Source organism: Copadichromis virginalis, linkage group LG16, assembly GCF_057382275.1.
Source record: "Copadichromis virginalis isolate Kocher_CV1m ecotype Utaka linkage group LG16, C_Virginalis_male_GT1.1, whole genome shotgun sequence".
Taxonomy (NCBI): Eukaryota; Metazoa; Chordata; class Actinopteri; order Cichliformes; family Cichlidae; genus Copadichromis; species Copadichromis virginalis.
In genome coordinates, this window is record NC_140633.1 from 31,048,706 (window position 1) to 31,070,428 (window position 21,723).

A 21,723-nucleotide genomic window follows, 5' to 3' on the forward strand; every position below is an offset into this window, starting at 1 on the left:
CCAGAATATGCCTTTGTGTACGTGCGACAATATTTCAAGATTATGTTTAACTGCATCAATTATGATGTTATTAATTTATAGTATGCTAAATATTATAAATACTAAAAATATATCAATTATAATATCACTGCAAACTCTTATATAAATTATATCCAGGCTCAGTAAACCTTGTGTACCTTATGTGTCTCCTATACATCAAACTAAACATCTGAACTTTTTTTTTCCTTAAAACTCCTTCTTTGTGCTTTAATATTGTTGCATTATTTGTTTGTTTGTTTGTATATTTATTTTATGTAGCATACTTCTTCTAGGTGCTTCCTTTAGAGGTAGTCACAGTGGATCTTCCTCCATCTCACTTTATCTCGAGCATTCAGTTTTATCACACCAAATCTTTGCATGTCCTTCAGTACATCCATGAACCTTTTCTATGGTCTTCCTTTTTTCCTCCTGCCTGGCAGCACAATTTAAAACACTCATTGTCCAATATATATCCCCTGTCCCTCCTCTACCCATGTCCAAACCACTTCAGTCTTGTGTCTCTTAACTTTGTCTCCAGACCACTCAGCCCAAACTGTCTCTCTGATGTGTTCATGTCTAATGTATTTCATTGTGGTCACTCCCAGTGAAAACATTGCATCTGTAAGTGTTCCACCTTCAGTTCCACCTCTTGTCAAGCCAAACATGATAACATTTTTTAATTTTTTTATATATACACCTAAGTGCTTTCGATCTAACTTTCACATTCCAACTTGGTATTCAGTATCTTGCCCATGGATACTTTGGCATGCAGACTGGATCAGCCACCCTTCAAGCAGCCACCCTTTGATCAAGTCATTGAACTACCAACCTCCTGATTAGTTGATAACATGTTCTACGTCCTGAGCTAAACCCCATACCACATTATACAAAATTTAGTCTTGAAAGACTTTGCAACCGTGTTGTGAAAACATTCTAAATGACCTTTTTTTTAGTGAGAAAATAAGAGTATGAAGACCTGGGTCTGACATATCTTTGATTACTGCAGTAGACAGCCCAAGCATATCTAGACTAGACTAGACTACCACAATATTAACTGATTATACTTAATCCTAAACCTGTAATGTGCCACAGTTTGCCATTTCTCACTTGCACTGTATTATAGCGCTTATTTTAGTTCTAATAAATCCAGTTCTACCTTTGTAAAAAACAAACAAACAAAAACAAACAGGGTATAAAATCTGATTATTACAAAAAACAGGATAGTAATCCTACAGCTTGCTGTAATATATTCTTACTGATCATCTATTCCTTTTTTAGAACATCTCTTGCATCCACACAAAGTAGGTTATTCCCTTATTTCAGCTGAGGGAAGTTCTAGCAGTGGGGAAAATATCTCAGCTGTCAGTTTTGAATGCTTGCAAAGACAACACTTACACAGCTCTAATAGAAGAGTTTACTTTCATACTTACTCATTAAAACATAACCTGAAGTAAAACAGTCTCCCATGTGGTAGTATTCATAACTCAAACATATGCAAATAAGGTGCGAGTCTGCATCAAACAAACAGAATAACATTTCAGTCAACAATCACCAAGGGACAAGGTGCTCTGGTACAGGCTTTTCTGGAGGAGCAACACAGAAATCTGAAGCGCTTTCAAACCCCCTCAAAAGTTTAAAGATTTATTTCTTTTTCATTTTGGCCCTCTGCACATAGACAGAAACAGCGTTATACTTCCTTTGTATAAAAAAAAAAGACACAAAGAAGGAAAACAAAATGTGCAAAAGAGGACTTTTCTCCACTGTATTGTCACACATTTTATGCTATCAAATGTTCTTATAAAATCCTAATCTAGTTAAATTCCAGCAAGATTAGATCATAAAAACTGTACGTCAAAGATTCTTTTTAGCTCAGCTGCTGTAACGCGTCTGTTTTTGTAGATGTTTTTAAAATAAGTCCGAATTAACATCAGTTTTAGGCTAATTTGTTGTTACAAACAACATGAGCATGCATTGCAAAGATGCTTTGCAATCCTTGCAATGATTAATGTCTTAGACCCGATTCACTATTTAAATGTGAACTTCAGTGGCATGAAAATACTGAATCTATGGAGAAGAGCTGGCAGAACTGGAAAAAACTCACTTTATCGATGGGCACAGTCACGTGACTTTCCACTCAGTCGTTGGCAGACTTTAAAATGCCAAAGACTGTGAGGAGTGAGCATGTGACCAGACTGTGGGTGTAGCTGCTCAAGTATTAACATGAAATATCTATGAATATGGGAGTAAAACAATGGGACGATTCCTGCCATGATCATGACCAATAAGGATCATTGCAGTCTAATGGGATACAAGTGGTATGCAACATATAAAGGCAAAGCAATACTTTCAAACTTTCACATCATTTGGCACTTCATGAAGTTCATGAACATGTTAAAGACTGATAAATATGATTTAAATTGATTACTGTTCAAGACATCAGAGGCAAACATATTATGAGACTGGAAGAAGTATGCATGAAGGTTATACTGTGAACATGGACAAGTGCCTATAAAAATGACAAAAAAGTGTCCTTGAGCACAATTTTGGTAAAGACCCATTAGATGATTATTGTGGGTAAGTTTGATTAAATTCTGATCAATACTATAGAAGTAGTAATTATTGTGACTTGTGGAAGGACAGTCCATTGGCAAGATGAGCTAATAGCAGAGCGATGACAGTTTGAATACGAGAGAGACGCGATAAAGTGGAAGCTTAATAAGTTTGGGTCTGTTTTCTGAACAGGAAGCAATCCAAAAAAGCAACAATTTAACAGAAGCTGAGAGTAGTCACATCATGAAAATCATCCGATACAGTTAAAACGAACGAACGAACAAACAAGAAAAGAAAAGATAAATTTTGCATTCCAAATGTTTTAATTGGTCAAATACACCAAAACAAAAAAAAAAATATTTCTTTTGCCACAGTCACATTATAAATGCAGTCTTAATTCAATCGTCCCTTCAACATGAATTCAGTCATGTCTCACTACAGTTAAGTACCAGTTAGATCCTTCACATATTTTGTAGTTCACATTCAGGGAGTGAACAAATTTAAAATGATAACAAGAAGTTCACAAAAAATTATTTGCTCACAGGCACAAAAGAGATCTGTTCAAGAAAATATACATTTTTGTGTTTGGCCCACTTGTTTACGTTCTTTACATCAACTATAACATGAACTATAATGTACGAATTCTTAAGGAAAAACAAACCAAAAAAAATAAAAAATAAAAAACTAACAGTACAAGTAGCTAGGGCTGTTCGATATAACGATATATATCAGATGACGATATAAAAACCTCTATCGTTTCATTTTACGCTATTGTTTGTTTCGTGGTGTTGCAAAATAAGCTGTTTACAGCAATATTTTTTCATCGTTTTGATGGTCACTGCAGTGGCTATATTAATTTATTAAAGTTCTCTCTTTCTCTTATATTTAATATAACCACACTACGGATGGACAAGCGACTGTTTTTATGCGTTGTGGTTAGCAACAACGACGGTAACACCATCGCGTGTCCGCTTGTTTATGTTCCACATAAACCTTTCACAATAAAGCTCAAAATCCTGTTGAGACTTTTCAAAATAAACCGAATCACGTGAAAGAGCAGATTATTTACGGATGAGAAGTAAAAAAGAGCCGCCAGGTGCTAAAAAATAAACCTTGGACTCAAACGTTAGAACAGGCTTTTCCCCGCAGCACGCCGTGTAATAAATATTCACAAAGAAAACGGCGGCCGTTACAACTTATGTCTAAAAATGTGTAGTTTTATGCATCGGTTAAAACATTCGACTCCAGGTACATGACGCGCAGCTGGAAACACTTCACGCAAGACGAGCAGCCCGAGATTCACAGAATTTACAGAAAATGTTACATTTTTGTGATTTATATCGTTATCGGACGATAGATGTCTTATATCGGGATATGAGATTTTGGTCATATGGCACAGCCCTACAAGTAGCCCAAACACAACCATTGCAAAGAATGAATGTTTGTGTTACTTTTTTAAGTCAAAATAAAAAAAAAAATAAAAAAAAAATAAAAAAAATAATCTGCATTAATAAACTGACTTATTATAAAAAAAAAAAAAAATGTACAGACTTTTTTTTGTCACATTGTGCTCACTTTCACACAAGGTACCAACAGCAAAGTGCCTTTGCGATTTATTAAATGAATCCTAGCATTAATTTGGTGAATATGTTGATATCACAATATCAAATATTCACAATCAAATACTCAAATCCCAAACTGTCAGTCTTTGGGGAAAAGATAATTACCCTTCAGCATCACTGTAAGTCTGAAACCGGGGTAACAAATACAGCGTGTGTACCAAAGATTGTCTCAGAAACCTTTTAAATACAATTTATTACTTGTTCTAAAAACTACTGTTGAGTAAACAAATCAGTACCTAACATGTTAACGGTTCAGTGTAGTGCATTGTTATCACCGTGTGTTTCAAAAAAACCCTCAATAAGAAAAAAATGTCTATGCTCTAGCAATGCAAAACAATAATATTTACATCCTATGTAAAAAGTAAAAACAAAATCAGCACTGCTCTTCTCATGAACAAAAAATGACTGTAGTTTACAGCATTTGGAGAGGTAATAGAACTATTAATGAGTATTATGTAATAACGAAGTTGTGGTTACCATCCTAGCTACAGGTCTACAGGTCAGAAACTACTTAATGCCCCTTAACACTGAGATAATAGATCAAACCATTTCTACAGTACCTTTAGAGATCAATTTATTATTAGCTTTCACCTGCAAATAGCTGCTTTTGTACCAGTGCCTGGTGCAGCTGAGCTCTGCTGTTCCCTAAAGTTTAGGACGTCTTGGTAGTACTATCTCCTGTTGTAGAGGTCTTTGCGTTTTCGCAGTTCCTCCAGCACCCTTGCCCTAAACTGGGTCCAGTCTTCTTCCTGGAATTGCTGGACACCCAGAGCCAGGTGGAGCTCTGCAGAGTGGCTGCGCAGGAAAGGATTGTACTGCTTCTCTTCTCCAATCGTGGAGGGACACTGGAAATAAAGAGCACGTCAAAACACAGCCCACCTCAAAGGCTCTTGATTGAACAGTGTCAATCATTTGCAGAAAGATTAAAAATAAATAAATCTATCATAGAAGATAAAATAAGTGATTTCTGTTACTCCCTTCCCCATCACAAAACAGACAATGCATTTCTGCAGATGGCATCACCGTGAGTATTAAGAAAACACAGCAGCTAATTTGTTACCAGGATACACTGACGTTAATTTGGCAATAAACCTAAACAAAACAGAGACATATCACAACAGGAAAAGCTCAACCTGGATTCCTAGACATCTGCTTCCTCTTTCCAGCATCACAGCACAAAGGGATGCTTGAATAAAACTCGGTTAATTGTTAATAATGCTTGGTCTGTTCCTACTGTGACAAGCCGAAAACAATCTGTTAAGTCAGACTTTCTATCCCTTACCAATAACAGTTTAAAATCCGCCAATGAGATCTAGAATTAGCAAATGCATCAACCTTAATTTGAAAATCCTAGATGCTTTTCAGGAAAGGTCACCTTTGACTTTGAGGTCAAGGTCTCCAGGATTTAAACCTGTCCAAGAGTTTTAGTAATTGCATGGCATGAAGTTGAGAATCCTAGGTGACTTCCTTCTTGAGTTAATGCGCTCACAAGATTTTTAGAAAACTTGACCTCTGACCTCTGACCTTGAGGTCGAGGTAAATGATGTTCAAACTTGTTAGAGACTTTGAGTAGATGCAACTGTGGTATCGATTTTAAAATCCTACTTTACTTGTTAAGTTCTCGCATTCGCAATCTTGGGTGTCCACGCCGCATGGCATTTAGTTTTTATTCAAAGGACCTGCTTAACCGAGTGAGTCACAGCAGTGCTACAGTTTCTGATACATTTGGTCAAATACAAATGCAGTGTTTCAGAAGTTTAAGTCATCACCTTCAGGCAGCTCTGCTACAAGGAAAACTTTACAGTTTTCATACATGTTTTTTTGGTGTACTATATATCTGATCTTTTTAATAAATAATACTCAAAGATCAAACTCAGGTGACTGATATAAATAAGCAAAAGACTACGTGTGAAACGTGAAAACATGCAGACTGCAGAGGAAATGTTATGGTCATTCAATAAGTTTTGGAGGTGGAAATCATCAACTGGAAGCTCCAATCTTGTGAAACTGCCTTTAGAGGCATGTATTGATAACAGATAAAAAACTAATCTAAATTCAGGATGGGCACTTCACTGAACAGCAAACCTTTGCTCTGCTGCAGACTATATCACAGATGGACTCGACTGAGCCTGGAAGAAGGGAAAGCGAGAGGGCGGCATGCACTCAAGAGTGCTGTCAGCACGAACGCTGTACGCAACTGATAAGCCCTTATTTCAGGTGTTGGACAACATGAATCCTGGGATGGCTCGCTTGAGAGGCATAACAATGGTGATACATCATTCTCACCGTGCACAGCTTCTGGCCTCGCTGCTGCAGCACCCACTGATATTTGTTTTCCCTGGCTGTGTTGTGCGGCTCAACCTCAGCAGCAAACAGCAGGTTGTCCTCTGCATACTCATGACCTGCGGGACAGCCAGTGGACACACAAGAAAAATATCACAGCCACATGTATAACCATACTTAAAAGCCTAAAAAAAACCAAAGAATTCCCTATGCAACCCGTTCTTATGGTTTGGCTGTATATATATATGTAAAACACTTTTTTAAAAGCAAAGACATATTAAAACCACAACTTCATCCGCAGCACACAAACATAATTTTTTGACACCGAATCAGACAACTGAAAGGATTCTCCTACCAGGCCATAATAGAGTATCATCAGTCAAGGAGCCAACTGTGTCCAGAGATGACAGCATTGTTGTTGCACTGCCTTCAAACATTCTCCCTAGAAACAATAAAGACAGGTTAACAAAGAGATTCCAATTTCCAAACAGGGTTCCTGAAGCATTCATATGGTCTAATCTTTAGTATTACCAGGATATTTTCATTACTGCTATAGTTAGATTGTCAAATTGGTTAATTGGAAGATAAAAATGTCCAATTTCTCAAAGGTCATGCGGATGACCACTAGCTATTAAGACACTATCTACTGTACAAACTCTGTATAATACTTTCAGCTTCTCTCTTACTTCTCAAAGGGGTCATCACATCAGATGGATCCACACATAGATTTTACCCAAGGCTGGGTTTGTGTCTCCTGCTGATCTCAATATTTTGTGCATAATGAAAATGTATTAACCACTAAATTGCTATATAAAATCTATTGTATATTAAAGAACATGTCATTGGCATTACAAGGTAACCAAAACAGGCCACTAAATATACAATACTATAATTAAGTATATATTTTAAGTGCTTTTTGACGCAACTGATTAAATTATTTCAAGTCTTATAAAAAAAACTATGTTACATTAAGTTATGCAAAGGAAATCTAATCAGCATTTCCGATGAAATATGAAAAGGTGTAATTTGCATGCAACAGTATTCAGTTAAGATGGTGCTGACTTGCATTAGCAATGTTAAACTTGCTTTTGAATGAGGTAATCGGGTTGTGAACCAAAAATGACAGATGTGAATGCAGAAAAGGCATCAGGTCAAAGATCCTTTTTAAAATTGCACTGATTGAAACACTGATGACAGATAGGTTTCTCGTATATATCACATAGTACAATTAAGTCAAAATCACGCTTCCTTGGTATCACACTTATGCATTTTAGCTGACTTTTAGACTGTGCAATCATCAGGTTCTCAGACTTCAGCAGTTTTACAGTATAGAAAAAAAAAAGCCCACAAAAACTCTAAAAACGTCACACCAGTTTTTTTTTTTTTAAGTTGCTTTTACTCAAGCATAACATATATTTTGATCAAATTGCCAGGAATAAGAGGGCAATGCGTAGACTTCTGTTAAGGTAACACAACTATAACTACGTGCAGACAAATTGTGCTTGCATGCATAGTCACTCCCTGTAGAGAACAATTTTGAGCCAGTAAAACCAAGAGAACCTGTGTAGAATGATTCCACATCAAACAAACTATTTCATCCTGCATTTTCAGTAACTCTGAAAAAAACAAAAAGAAGCAAACAGCTAGAATAATTCCTCTTGATCTGGTTTTCTGCATAACTTACCACATCCTGAGAGAAACACCAGGTCACCAGAGAAGAGGCTGGAGGGAGCACCGACCGTTTGACCATCCAAGAGGTAGATCATGTGGCCTACCGTGTGTCCAGGGGTAAAGAGGGCCTTAAAGCGCATACGCCCAACTGTTACCGAGTCATTGTGTGAGAGAGGGCTGGAAAGAAAAATAAGTAATGAAAAAACCTAAACCAAGAAGTGTGGAGTTACTGATTTTTAGTGAAAATTAAAAGATTAAAAATAACTGAAATAGACTTCCATTTCTGACATGTACCAGTTGAGCAAAGGTATCAAAAACGACTACCTTCCCATATTATTTTTACATTATTAGAAAAAAAAATGTGAAAAACAAAATCTTTAGTGTGGTGGTTTGGAAGTCCTAAGATAACCCTCCATCCCCTCAGACATAACAGAATAGTCACTCATGCCACGATAATTTAGTGTGAAGTCAGCTGCCACCACTACTGACAGTGGGAACAAAACAGGACTAAGTACAGTAAGAATGATTCAAAGTGAGCCAGTGTGCTATACTGTGCAAGCTGGGACTTACTGCGTGAGGCCAGGAATGTTATCAGCCGCATTTCCATAAACTCGGCATGAGCTGTGCAGCCGTTTCAACCCTTTGTTTCCCCCACTGTGGTCCCTGTACACGGATCACAAAGAAGGTTCACGCAGCAATTTAGACAATATCCACACATTACAGATACAAAACACCTATTTTTTTTAAAAAAAAACACTGTGCTTATTTTAATCAACCTGAACGCAGGACTTTCAAAATGTGGGGAAAACATCTATACATACAAATGCATGGCATTCTTTTAATCTGCAGTACGGCAATAATAAGTCTAACCTCTTGTGTTAGAGATGTGAATCACATTTTTATTTTACTATACCTATTATTATATGATTTTTTAACCTTTTGTGACATGCTGAGTCTTGTATGATTATCACATTAACATATTTTTAGATTTTTTTGCCTTCAACTGTAAATTATGTCCTCGAAGTTAAACATTTTCAATATCTGTCTTATCCAATAAGATAAAGTTACCTCAGGAATTTTTTTAGCTACAAAAGGAGATGGTAAAGTACATCAAAACTGTCACCAAGACCTACTATAAATGTTACCAGTGTCATATTGAATGGGGTCAAGTTGGCAATGACATCCAATCTGTTCCTAATATTGCAGCAATTTACTGTTATAAATATTCAATAGCCACATTAAACTATTATATTTGCACTGATCAACCTTCCTGTTTTATAGGAATATAACCAGAATACAATGAGCTGGCAGCCCATGAAGTCCCTTCAAGTTGTAATCATTAATAAAGACTCGTTCAGACTGATGGCAAGATGTTGGCAATCTCTCTGCATTTATACATTTACAATCTGTCTCATAGTAATTCCAGTCAATCCAAGCCAGACTGCATCTGTTTGCAGAAAGGTTGCCTCTTATCAGGTGAGATAAGCCCTCTTGTTCACAGTATTTCCAAAATAAAATATCGATAATTGGTGTCCCTGTATCAATATAACATTGCTATGCTAAATATCACAATACTATGCTGTCTTTCCCCCCTACTCCTTTTTTATACATACAAATTACATGAAACTCACCAGTGCTTGTGTGTACATAGTATTGCTTCTAACATTACTCCTTCTGCCTCGAGGACTGCCTGAAATGAATAAAAGAAAATACAAATAAATCGGGTGTTGGTAAAACCTTCAGTCAACACTTCAGATTCATGACACATCACAGCGTTATTATACTTGTGTATTTAATAAGGCAAGATACCATGGATACAAAACACACTCATTCACAACAGCTGGCTACGGACAGTCAACAGCTGCAGCTGAAGTAAAACACATGGTTGTAAGGAAAAATGACAGTGCAGAGATACCAGCTGTAAGAGAGAGAGGCTCCATTGTCAATGAGCCCTACAATTACAATCAAGCTTTCAATACAACTCAATTTTTTTGTTTACACACCTCGTACTTTTATAAATACAGCAATAATTCTATACAGGCTTTCATATATTGTTTGTAACTCACACTATTTATACATTTTAACCCCATCTATGTCCTGTATGTGTTACTAAACTGGCTTTGAACTGAATGACAATCATCACACTTTAATAGTATTATTCCAACTCCCCTAAAAAATATTTCGTTTTCTTAAAGATCTTAATACTAGATATTATACATTTCATATAATAGCTTTAAGGATCAGAGTTGTGGTACATATACAAAATAAAGCTGAACTAGAAGCAAAGCAATCATTTCTCACTAATATCAGGCGATATCTGTCCTGACTTCTCTGCAGCAACATGTTCTGAAGAAAAAACAACTTTTCCCTTGGAACTAACTACACAGTTACTGATTGCTGTTTTCAGCGCAATAGCCTAAATCTATTAACCCATTCAAAGACACATAAGTGACATCAGAGGCACTCACCTGAACTATCTGAGGGTCTGCAGGGTCTACAACGACTGCGATGCTCGAGGCTCTGTCGATGATAAGGTAGCTGTAGTTGTCAGAGAGCACAGAGATAGGAATTATTTTAACACCTGTGGGCAGAGAAAGAAATGACATAATAATTATTCGGGACAACATTAAACATGCACTAATAAAAATATCCATCTTTAATGAAACAAATGCTAGAATTTTGTACTGATAGTAATAACAATTGGTTCTATGGTATGTACAGCGTGTGACAGCAAGGCATTGTTTGGCCCAGTGTCACCAAGTTAAACCAGTAATTGTTGCATATACCATTGAACTCCACGGGATCTGTAGCTGAATGCCCTCCAGGGTAATTTTCACGAGCTTTCCGCATTTGCCGTTTGTAGTACATGTAGCCAAGTCTGGTCTTAGTGTAGAGTGTGTACCTGGGAGACAATTGGAAATGTTATGTCCCAATAGTAAAAGCTGTTAACATTATTAACCTCGCCATGCAGTTACTGTCATTTCTTTGGTTTGTTGAATGAGCACAATTGACGTAACTTCAATGGTTGGTATGCAAACTTCTCTTAAAATAAAGTTGAAGCCACTGCAGCATATGCTGATGGAAAAAAATGGCATTATCGCGAGAAGAGCCTCACAGCAGAATACCAACAGCTGTACTTTTCAAATGGTCTTGACTAAATTAAATTACGTGGGATAAATCTATAGCACATAAAAATGGCTAGATGTTGCTAAGCTACGCCAAGAGAATCGCCAAGGAAACGACAGAAATTTCTGTCGCCAAGGAAAGTGGCGCCATACTCACGCTATTCGGAACAAGGGCTTCTCCGTTCGGGCCATTATCTTGCTGAACAGTTTTCTCCAAAACACCTGTCCTGTCCGTCTGTAGCGAAGGCACAAACAAAAACAGATGAAGGATGAAGTGGCTACCAGTGTTATTATCCAGTCAGGAAGCGCCATAGCCTCTGAGCGGAACGTAATGACGTATACAGCGACACGTCACAACAGTCCCCTGGTGACTTTTAGGCTCACTACCGGTGTTGTGCTCACCTGATTTCTCATGTTTACGTTTTCTTTTATGTATTAAAACAGAGTATATTATAATTTTTTCTGTATATTTTCATTATACATTTTTCCCATCACATTTTGCTTAGGTTTAGGCAGCAGAACCACTTGGGAAGTAGTAGTAGTAAATTAAATGAAATTTAAAAAAAGGGTTTTGACAGTCTGTCAGGCAAACTTTAACATGCATATGAACTAGCAAAAATACTGTGTGATTTTGCCTGTTTTATATCCAAATCCACTTTGCTTCAAGAAACACATAAAATGGGAATTTCTGTTTTTAGAATCACATTTCTTTCTGGTGTAAATGTTGAATAATTATCTGTCTGTTGTTATAACCGTATTGTAGGTTAATTGTAATGATTTTTGTAGTACAAGAAAAAATACATTGACATATAATTATGACTTACAATTACCCTTAGACAAAATGCCAAAGCTGACTAGGTATCAAGGAAGCACTGGCATTTAACTAATTGTAGAGGGAGGTACAACCAGTAGTTTGTGTTTTGGTAATATTGGTACTTTTTAACAGGAGGCGACATGAGTAACCAGTCTCATCTTTCTGAGAGTAGCAGTAACAGTGTGAGTTTCAGCCAGCATATCCAGTTACAAAGGATGACATCCTCCTGTTGTGCACGGCTGCAAATCTCCAAGGCAGGACTGAAGGACAGTGAACCCAACTCAGGCGCAAGCCACAAGGTAAGTAACCTTTTCTGCTTTGTTTTCATTTGTTTTCTGGGTGATCAGATCATAACAAACCAAAAGTGGGTCAAAGAGATTACTTGAGTGCAGTGTTGTAGTGTTTTAAAATTTGTATATAATGTATGGCTGGGTTTTAAAAATAACACAGGCTTAATTTCCTGTTCACAATCGGCAGTATGCTTGCTTTTTTCTCTTTTCCTATCTTAAAAATTCTTAAGTACAGTACTAATTTTCACAAGTAATCTGACTAGACTACATACAAAAAGAAAAATGTATGCAGTCTGGCCTTTTCAGACCGGTGAGGTGCTGTAGAGGGATTCGACTGCTCTTACAGGTGCTTTAATAGAATAAATGAAACTGAAGGTGAGCTCAGGATTGCATATTGAAAGAAGAAAAATCATAACTTTAGATGGGGGAACTTTCCTTGGCCTCCAAGTGTCCACATATACTTCATTCTTAAATTAAACAGAATTACAGTCATTGGTTTCTACTCTCATACTTTGCGTGACCCTTCGTATATTTTATCAAGCAATAAATGTGAACACATGGCATGACTGTGCCTTCCAGACACAATAATGTTTAAGTTGTTTCAATGTGTCTTGTGAAACTATATGTTGAATTACAACCAAGAGCTGAGTGAAACTATAATTCAAGCTGGGACATTATCTCATCTTTGTTATTGCAACAGCACCAGACTGCTAGACCTTTTTTCAGCCCTTCAAAATATTGCAGTTTCATTACATGTGGCCCAATTATCCCGAACAAACGTGCGCACTTTAATTTAAAATATTTATAGTAGTCAAATTAATTTTTAATTAGCAAGTGACTCACACTTAAAGTACAAGTGTAAGGAGACCAAGAGTGTCTGCGGTGTTACAGTACATACAGATATACAGCATGATAACAAAATTACATTTTTAATGTTAAATTTCAATGTAATTTATTATTGTGAGTTCCAAGTTTTCAAAAATATGACATGGCTGTCGCTGTAGCAGGGAAAATCTTCCACACATACCCCACATACACATGTACAAAGCCAGAAATATGGAATAATACCTTTATCTAATACAGTTTTTAAACCAAAGAGGGAAAAACAGTGAGCTTTATGCACAGTGAGAGGCTTTTGTACTCAAGAACTGTGCAAAAGTATCAAAATAACACATATGCACACGTTCCTGCTCCTGACTGCCACTTATTTTTCAGCATTTACCTGCCTTCTCTTTTTTATTCCCTCCCTCTTTTCTCCATCGTTCCTTTTCATCTGTTCAGCGTGTCTAACGTTACCTGGTTCGTGTCGCCTGCCTTGCTGAGAGAGACAGACAGAGCGACATGCGCACAGTTTTGCATGTCTTTGATGTGGTAGATTTGCGTGGTTCCTGCGTGGTGCTTGAACCAGCTGAAAGTTCACAGCAAGCCAAAACGTCCCCGAGGCCACCAGGACGTCCTGTAGAGACAGCCTTCCTTATTTTCTTTACAGCCACTGGAAACGAGCCAGACTTTAGAATTCTGTTATTCGGTGCTGATTTCTGAGAATCACATGTGAAACACAGAAAAACAGATAATAATGTTGTGCACAAGGAGGGACTTGTGATCACCCTTTCTGAAACTAGGGTGACCACATAGTTTCCAGGAAATAATACCACAGAATTAAGCAATGCAACATACTGTGATTTACGATGTAATATAGTAGGAAGATTTTATTTTGTAATTGTGAAAATGGAAAGTCAGCAATAACTAGTGGATAGTGAAAAGATGTAAGTCTGACATAGCTTTGTACCACTCATCCTGTCTTTAGGGTAGTCCAGAAAAATGATGACATCTAAAATTGACAGTCCTCCCCCCTACGAGGAAGCACTGCATCATCCTAAGTGTGATAACTTCCCCTACCAGCCACAGCATGGCTCTCCTCTTCCCCCACCTCCATCTTACAGTCCCAGTCCTGGCTACTGGGGCCAAGGGGGTGTCTACCCGCCGATCAGCATGTGTCAAGGCCCTGGCCTTCCTCCATCTGGGATGCCCACCACAATACCGACTCTGTCTGCTGGACTGCCTGCCTCCAACCCAGGTTCTTAGCGAGTGGCACAGTCTTGAAGTAATCACACCCTGCAATATATTTAGATTAGGTGTAACAAGGATAAATTACCACTTGGCTCTTCCAAATTCTGCAGGAGAGATGGAGGATTTTCTCAGCACCCAGTGGGAAAGCACATCTGTTCGGCACGCCTTCATCAGAAAAGTAAGAGTTTGTAACTGTGTGTTTTAACTTGCTCTTTGTGCCAGTGACAATCCTGCTGCTCTGATCTTTCTTTTTTTCTTTTTTTTTGGACAGGTTTACTTAATTTTATCAGCACAGCTTGCTGTCACCTTCTCAGTTGTTGCTGTCTTTACGTTTGTGTAAGTTTCCCCATTTGTACATCCATCCACTGATGAATGTATCTGGTGAAGGGTAAGAAACACAGTCTGCCCTTTGGTGATGCCATGTATCTGCTTTCACAGTGACCCAGTGAGGATGTTTGTCATCAGTTACCCTGGCATCTACTGGGCATCTTTGTGAGTTACTTTTAAGAAACAGCCGCACAGTTTTAGTGCAATTACATCAATTGATAAAAAAAACAAACACACATGTGAAGAATATGATGTATGTAATAATAATCACAGTGGTGAATCTCTCCGTAGTGTGGTTTACTTTGTGGTTTACTGCATTCTCATCTGCTGCAAAGAGCCGAGGTAAGCAAGGCCAAATAAGTTGGAAAAATTAAGTTGTTTTATTATTGCTATTATTATGGTGTATTAAAATTTTCATAAACAGTGATGTTTGTGGTTTCTGTACTTTTTAGGAGGCGTTTTCCATGGAATCTTGTGCTGCTTGGAGTATTTGTAAGTGTTGTTTATTAGACTAAGGGTCAGACATTGACACTAGTAATGCCACAGCAGATATATATGTGCAGAACTAACATAGTGTGAGGTGCTGAAGACTGAAAAAGTAAAGTCAGTAGAAAAAAGACATCTCTAAAAAGTGCTAAAACTCACTCTGACATTTAAGACGCATTGTATTCATGTTTGATCTTGCAGACTCTTGCCTTGTCTTACATGGCCGGAGCAGTTTCAAGGTTTGTTTATTGGCTTTATTCAGGCAACAGCTCAAAACAGCACATTTTGATCCTGATGGTATATATGTGCCTTTTTTTTTGTTTCGTTTTAATTGCTACATGTATCCTTTACAGCTATTATGGAACCAAAGCAGTGTTTATCGCCATGGGAGTAACAGCATTAGTCTGTATAGCTGTGACAGTCTTCTGCTTCCAAACTAAGGTACACGGAGATGTAAACTGTCTCGCTGTAGCTCAGTAGCCTGTGGCTTGTCAGAGGATGTCTTTGTTGTCGGTGTAAAAGAACTCCTTTGTCTTGCATTACAATGGGGGCACTGAAATCCTTTAAATATTTATAACATTTTGGGATAAGATGCGAATCCAACTTCTCTGTCTGATGCAACTCGAGATACACAAGTTACATTTTTGGCTTCTACAAGACACGTTTCACACACGCACACACATATATTTCTCTTTCACCTTATTCTGATCCTCTTTCACAATAGTCTCACTGCTCTTTCATGTAGCTTGAAGCATATCAGCTTCACTTTCATCCCCTTAATGACTTGTTTCTCATCACAGGTGGACTTCACCTCCTGCGGGGGATTCCTCTGCATTGCGGCCGTTCTGCTCATGATCATTGGGATTGTTACAGCCATCGTCCTCTCCTTCCAATATGTGAGCCTGCTCTGGTCAAGTCATTTAATTTATTCTGTCTACTCGTGTTTCTCTGCGTGAGGAACAGCAGCTCCCAAGGGTGTATCTGTGTGACTGATTTCACATTCAGGAGCCTTTCTTATGTCACTCAACAGGTCCCCTGGCTGCATATGCTCTACGCTGCAATTGGAGCCATCGTTTACACTCTGGTGAGTCCACACTCACACAAAATTAGACCGAGTATTTCTTCTTGGTATTATGAGTCTGTTGTTGAAAAGCAAGCGAGACATTAGCAGTCCTTACACCCCCAATACATAGCTATTTAGGAGCCCTAAATAATGTGGTGATAATCTACTATTCATCATCGTATTTGTCTTGATTTTGATTGGTCTATCAAATAAAAAAACAAGAAGGGAACACTCAATCTTCAGTTTAACACAAAGTCTGTTAACTTCAGAGATATCAGGATGTCCAGATAGAAAGCATAAACTATTGTGAATCCAATAAAAAAGTGATAACAGTTGCACTGGAAAGGCAACAACAAGACAACCTCCAGAAAGGGAAGGTTTTTTGATGGATTTTTCTCTAGTTTTGCTTTTTGCTGGGTCCTTTTTGCTACTTGGTAGCATGAGACAGCACCTGCAGCCTCCACAGGTTGCTCAGCTCCATCAGTAAGGCACAGATTTGCCATGTCGACAGGCCCGTTACACGAGCAGCACTGCCAGAGCCCTAAAAAGTGACCTCAATCAGGTTATTTGTGCATGTTTACAACCAAAATGTCATCAAGAGACTCCTTGAGCATGACATGAAGGCTCAGTGTTCCTAGGTGGGTTCTGTGGTCAGAAACCAGCATTGTGTAACTCAGCTGGCAGGTTCACCACTAACACAGTGTTCTTTTCACGGATGATGTTGCAAGAAGCTAACATTTATTACGGTGTCTCCTCTCCATTTCACCTCTGTCACATGCTTTCTTTAGTAAAGGAGGTAAAATCACAGTTTTCCCTAATCGAACAGACGGATATTCCTGAAGTTCCAACTATGATGTTCAAGTGTTCCTTTAATTTTTTGCGCAGTGTATAAAGTGAATTGGGCTTTTTTTTTGGGACATTTTATCATTTCCTGTTACAAACATGATTTCCACATTCATTGTCCCAATAGGTCTTTTAAACAGGTAATCTCACTGTATACATGTTATAGCACTGTTTAATGTGGTTTTCCCATAATGCTGGGGATTGTCTGACCTTTGCTTTTGTACCATTATATTCAAAATATAATTTACCCAAACTTTTTACCTTAGCCTTTGCTTACCATTCCTGTCAGTCTCAGCTATAGTTGAAATTTTGTGTTAATGAGTAAATATTAACACAGCAACACACGAAAAGGGTTAAACTAAATGCACCACCACATGGTAAGGACAGAATCACAAAGCTATTAGTACAGTTGTAGCCTCACATGATACAGGATGTAAATTTTCTTGTTGGTCATAGTGAGTGACACGTAACAGTCCAAAAACCAAAAGTTTTAATTAATGGTCACAAACATGACAAAAGGCTAGAAATGTTGCAGCATTTTTCCTTGTATTCATGTTTTTATGTCAATTTCCTCTTTCCTTTTCTTCCTTATATTAGTTTTTAGTGTACAACACCCAACTTCTTATCGGAAATCGGGAGTTGGCCATCAGCCCAGAGGAGTACGTCTATGGAGCGCTTTCTCTTTATGTTGATATTGTTCACATCTTCCTCTTCATCCTTCAAGTCAGCGGAGCTGCGACTGAATGAGCCAGCGGTTGGAGTTTGTATATTGTATTTGCTGGCAGACACACAGCAAACTGTCAGAAAGATTATTACTTTATTATTATTTTTTCTACATCAGTAACACTCGAGCACTTTGTTTGTTGGGCTGTATGTAGCAGGACTGCAGCCGCAAAGCTTACACTTAGCCCGTGTAAAGGAAGAGAGCTGCTTAAGCTTTGCACATTTGTATAGCTGCATTTTAATATTTATGTGCACGTTAAGGAGTGTAGTACTCTCAACTATTACTTCGATCAAACCTCCTCATTAACAAAGTGTTTCTGCCTCCAAAAAAGGGAACAAAGCCATTTATAGATCAACACATTTGTTTTTATTATTGTCAGTGCTTAGACTTACAAAACATGTGTAGTTGGAGGCATACTGCTGGACACCACAATCATTAGTCAAACATCTGTGCTGGTAGTAAGACGGTCTAAGATCTGTTTATGTACTTTTCATTTTTCCAAAGAGAAAACCCAGAGAACACTGACTCACCGATTAAAAAAAAAGAAAAAAGAGTTGTCTTCTTGAATCACTGGCCATTTCCTTTGTTCTCTTTAATGTTTCTGTTATTTGTTGTTGTTAGAAAACGATGCACACCGATCAATAAATCATACCTTACTGTTATAACTGCTTCCTTCATGTCGGTGGTTAATTACAGTAACACGTTAAGAGTTCTAGGGTGGCATTAGCTCCTATAAATGTTCTCCCTTCCTTGATTGTGGATTAGTATTGTTTCCCGTCACCAGTATTTATGTGTCGTCCACACCAGAAGGTTTAAGGTGTCAGGCGCTTGGGGTCACGTGGGAACATGGAGGTCTGCCGAACGTTGTGGAGACCCAGGTAGAGCATGCAGACTCTCTCCAGGCCTGTGAAGGATGACATCTTTATCAGTTTTTTATTCTTACAAAAAAACAAAAACCATTCCTGTAGTTCCCCCGACAAAACATATTTCTTACCAATGCCTCCGCCGCCATGTGGGGGAGCTCCATACCGGAAGGAGTCGATGTATGCCTTGATCTTCTCCAGATCTGTACAACAAACAAAGGAGAGGCACAAAAATTTTCTAGTGTTGTTCCGCTGATTGCCAACAGAGGGAGACAAATCATTTGAATTTCACTCAATGCTCCTCAAAAAGAAATGGAAACATCTCTTTTTCTTACCGATCTGATGGTGGATGGCTCTTTCTGTCAGCAGCTGAGCATCGTGGACTCTCTGAGCTCCGGAGAGAATCTCTTCTCCTCTCATGAACATGTCATAAGAATTGGAGTATTTCTAGACAAAAATAAAACAAATTCAGAAATCAGGTTTTTCTCACATGTGATGATGACAGGAGGGGGTTAAAAAAAAGAAAAGAAAAGAAAATTAAAGTCAACCAGACAAGGTAACGCTGGCACAAAACTTGGGTAACAACAATGATTATGACAGGAAGAGAATGAAATGAAACCGTATTCATTTTTTAAAGCCAAATATTAACAGAAATATCAGTCTGGCAATTGAAATTCACACAGGTAGCATAAAGAATGTAGTAAACTGGCAATTTTGTGGCATCGCTCATGGATGCTGATGTTTTTTCTTGACTTGTCGGGACAATAAAAAAAAAAAAAAAAAAAAAAAGCATTACGTTGCCCACAGGAGCCACAGTGCAAATTTGAGAGGCTGGTGTGTTTGGTATGTTTGATGTGTGAGTGAAAGACTTACAGGGTTGCTTGGATCAGGCATTGTGTAAAACGGTCTAACAGCCAGCGGGTACTTATCAAGCACATAGAAGTCAGTATCATACTGTGGAGAGGGGGGGAAAAAAAGAGGAGTGAGAGTCAATAACTGCATACAAAAGGATTAATAGAGACATACACGTATCCTTTTCTTTATTTATGTGATGCAACTGTGAGCTTGAATAATAAAATACTTCTCCAGGATACTGTAGAGTCTTTATCTTACAGCATAAAGCAGCTTTTACTGAAGGAGGTCGTCTGAAGAAGACTAACGGCTCATATATACAAATTCTGGAGTTCTAATATCCAAAATGGCTTTTTACTACTTTTAAAAATCACTCGTGTTTTTATCTGACCTTCATACATAAAGGCTACGTGATCCATTGTTGGATCATGTCACATTCATAATTTTGACATTCAATGAGTAAATCACATTTGAAAACAAACCTTTTCCTTGACGAGGCGGCCAAGCAGCTTCTCATTGGGTGTACTACAAAACAGCAAAAATACATTGAGTTTAATAAAGACAGACACATCTCACATTGTTAAAATATTACTTAAACTGATTGTAATCAGTGAATCATCTACAGTTATTATTTCTCAGACTGTTTTTTTAACGTCACTGCTCCAACTGTACTGCAGATTACAGCTTTGATCACAAGGATTACTTAAATGCTGAGTTACTGATGTGATCTTTCACATCCTCACTTTAAGCACATGTTACAATTTACTTCTGCTTTTATCAAAAGAAATCATCTGATAAGATGAGTTGGCTGTGGGGGAAAGGCTGTGTGATGTATTCTAACCTGAGGTCATCCTCGTCACCCATTTCGACCCCGGCCTCACGCAGCATGGCCACAGCCTCGGTGTACTCCAGTCTAAGAGTCGGCTCCAGAAATTTGAAAGGCTCACTTGGGAACTGCTTATTCACCGTCTGGATCTCTGTCTGGAAGCTGACGCAGAGGCACATGCATTGAGTTTCCAGAGTGTTGAGAGGACATGACGCTGACTTTAATTCATTTTCCTGGGAAATTTCCCCAAACCACTAATTTTTTTAACCCAAACATAAAACTTCACATACACCAATAGTTTTCCCAATCATGATTGGAGTATGTAATGGTGATTTATATCTATGTAAAAATACTTGTTACACGTGTTACTGTGAAAAAGGGTCATGTCGCCCCTGATTTCTTCATATTTTGCTTCCAAGGAGACATGCTGTCTTAAAAAGCTTTAAAGTGGTATTGGGTAATAGTTCTCCGGTTTTCTGAACCACTTTCAAAGTTTTTCTGTGGACATTGATGGTTTGTTCTCTCATTTTATGTCCAGTGGTTGTATCTGGACTTAAAATGACTGACCCGTGAATAAAACACTGACCCATAAAAAAGCCTCCCAACTCAAAGGGCAAACCAGTGTTGTGTCTAAACATAACAGACAACTTAGCAAAGAACCAATCTAAATTGTATCTTTGTGCACTTTGTTAGCCTGATGCAACCCCCCATTTTTTCCACTGTCTTTAGTTTAATCTACAAAAAATGACAATGATAACACAGTTTGATGGGCATAAAAAGGATAATTTTGCACTAAAAAGGTGATTCCCAAAAGGCTATTAGCCAAAAAACTTGGCATAACTTGGCACGGTGTGGAGTACGCACCTAAAAAAAATGCAGTAAACTAGACAAGTGGAGGACAAATGAAGAAGTAGCAGGCCTAAAATTCTACATGAAAAGCATCTGAAAGTCATTCCCTTAATAAACAATTCAGCTAAGAAGTGAAACAGGGCCTGAGAAGTGCATTTTTCTGGAGCCTCATCAGAAAAGATCTCAAGAAGCCATTTTAAAGGAGGGGAATTTGTGATAAAAGGCCAAACTACACAAGGAATGAACTGAAACTCATCGGCTACAGGTCCGATGGACGATGAATACATAAATTTGAAATTCGTGGCTCAAATTATTGTCAGTACACATGGTGGATGTCACAAGAGATGCCCCTTTTTCTAAAAACAAAAAAAGAAATGAGGGGTGATGCAAGACTTCTGCACAGTACTGCACGTACCGGTACACAAACAAAAACTACAATCTACCATC

General features: G+C 38.0%; 3 protein-coding genes across 7 annotated transcripts in view; 1 reads left to right on the forward strand and 2 right to left on the reverse strand.

Moving 5' to 3' along the window:
• Positions 1 to 1,418: 1,418 nt before the first annotated feature.
• pnkd (PNKD metallo-beta-lactamase domain containing) lies at positions 1,419 to 11,581 on the reverse strand. Of its 3 annotated transcripts, none has more exons than XM_085434393.1 (9): positions 11,427 to 11,581; positions 10,931 to 11,046; positions 10,613 to 10,725; positions 9,776 to 9,834; positions 8,715 to 8,807; positions 8,158 to 8,321; positions 6,829 to 6,915; positions 6,477 to 6,592; positions 1,419 to 5,035 (listed from the first exon to the last, which is right to left on the reverse strand). In XM_085434393.1, exons 1-9 carry the CDS (start codon positions 11,579 to 11,581, stop codon positions 4,862 to 4,864), a joined length of 1,077 nt encoding a protein of 358 aa, XP_085290519.1. In that variant the 3' UTR covers positions 1,419 to 4,861. The 3 variants fall into 3 exon arrangements, with proteins under 3 accessions (XP_085290519.1, XP_085290521.1, XP_085290520.1); XM_085434395.1 differs by lacking the exon at positions 11,427 to 11,581 and adding an exon at positions 11,162 to 11,336; XM_085434394.1 differs by lacking the exon at positions 10,931 to 11,046 and having other exon boundaries at positions 10,613 to 10,682.
• Positions 11,537 to 18,551, forward strand: LOC146691110 (protein lifeguard 3-like). 3 transcript variants are annotated; one of them, XM_085434398.1, is made up of 13 exons: positions 11,537 to 11,597; positions 12,216 to 12,382; positions 14,181 to 14,450; positions 14,554 to 14,621; positions 14,715 to 14,779; positions 14,882 to 14,935; positions 15,062 to 15,112; positions 15,223 to 15,262; positions 15,458 to 15,495; positions 15,610 to 15,697; positions 16,057 to 16,152; positions 16,287 to 16,340; positions 17,760 to 18,551. In XM_085434398.1, exons 3-13 carry the CDS (start codon positions 14,195 to 14,197, stop codon positions 17,907 to 17,909), a joined length of 960 nt encoding a protein of 319 aa, XP_085290524.1. In that variant the 5' UTR covers positions 11,537 to 11,597; positions 12,216 to 12,382; positions 14,181 to 14,194; the 3' UTR covers positions 17,910 to 18,551. The 3 variants fall into 3 exon arrangements, with proteins under 3 accessions (XP_085290524.1, XP_085290523.1, XP_085290522.1); XM_085434397.1 differs by having other exon boundaries at positions 11,572 to 11,636; XM_085434396.1 differs by lacking the exons at positions 11,537 to 11,597; positions 12,216 to 12,382 and having other exon boundaries at positions 14,221 to 14,621.
• The window catches only part of dars1 (aspartyl-tRNA synthetase 1), a 31,618-nt gene continuing 28,124 nt past the window's right edge, over positions 18,230 to 21,723 (reverse strand). Inside the window, exons 13-18 of the mRNA XM_085434392.1 lie at positions 20,443 to 20,589; positions 20,084 to 20,126; positions 19,623 to 19,703; positions 19,085 to 19,196; positions 18,881 to 18,952; positions 18,230 to 18,790 (exon numbers count right to left, since the gene is read on the reverse strand). Of these exons, the coding sequence (XP_085290518.1) occupies positions 18,699 to 18,790; positions 18,881 to 18,952; positions 19,085 to 19,196; positions 19,623 to 19,703; positions 20,084 to 20,126; positions 20,443 to 20,589 (547 nt within the window). The 3' untranslated portion in view covers positions 18,230 to 18,698. The remainder of the gene's footprint in view (positions 18,791 to 18,880; positions 18,953 to 19,084; positions 19,197 to 19,622; positions 19,704 to 20,083; positions 20,127 to 20,442; positions 20,590 to 21,723) is intronic.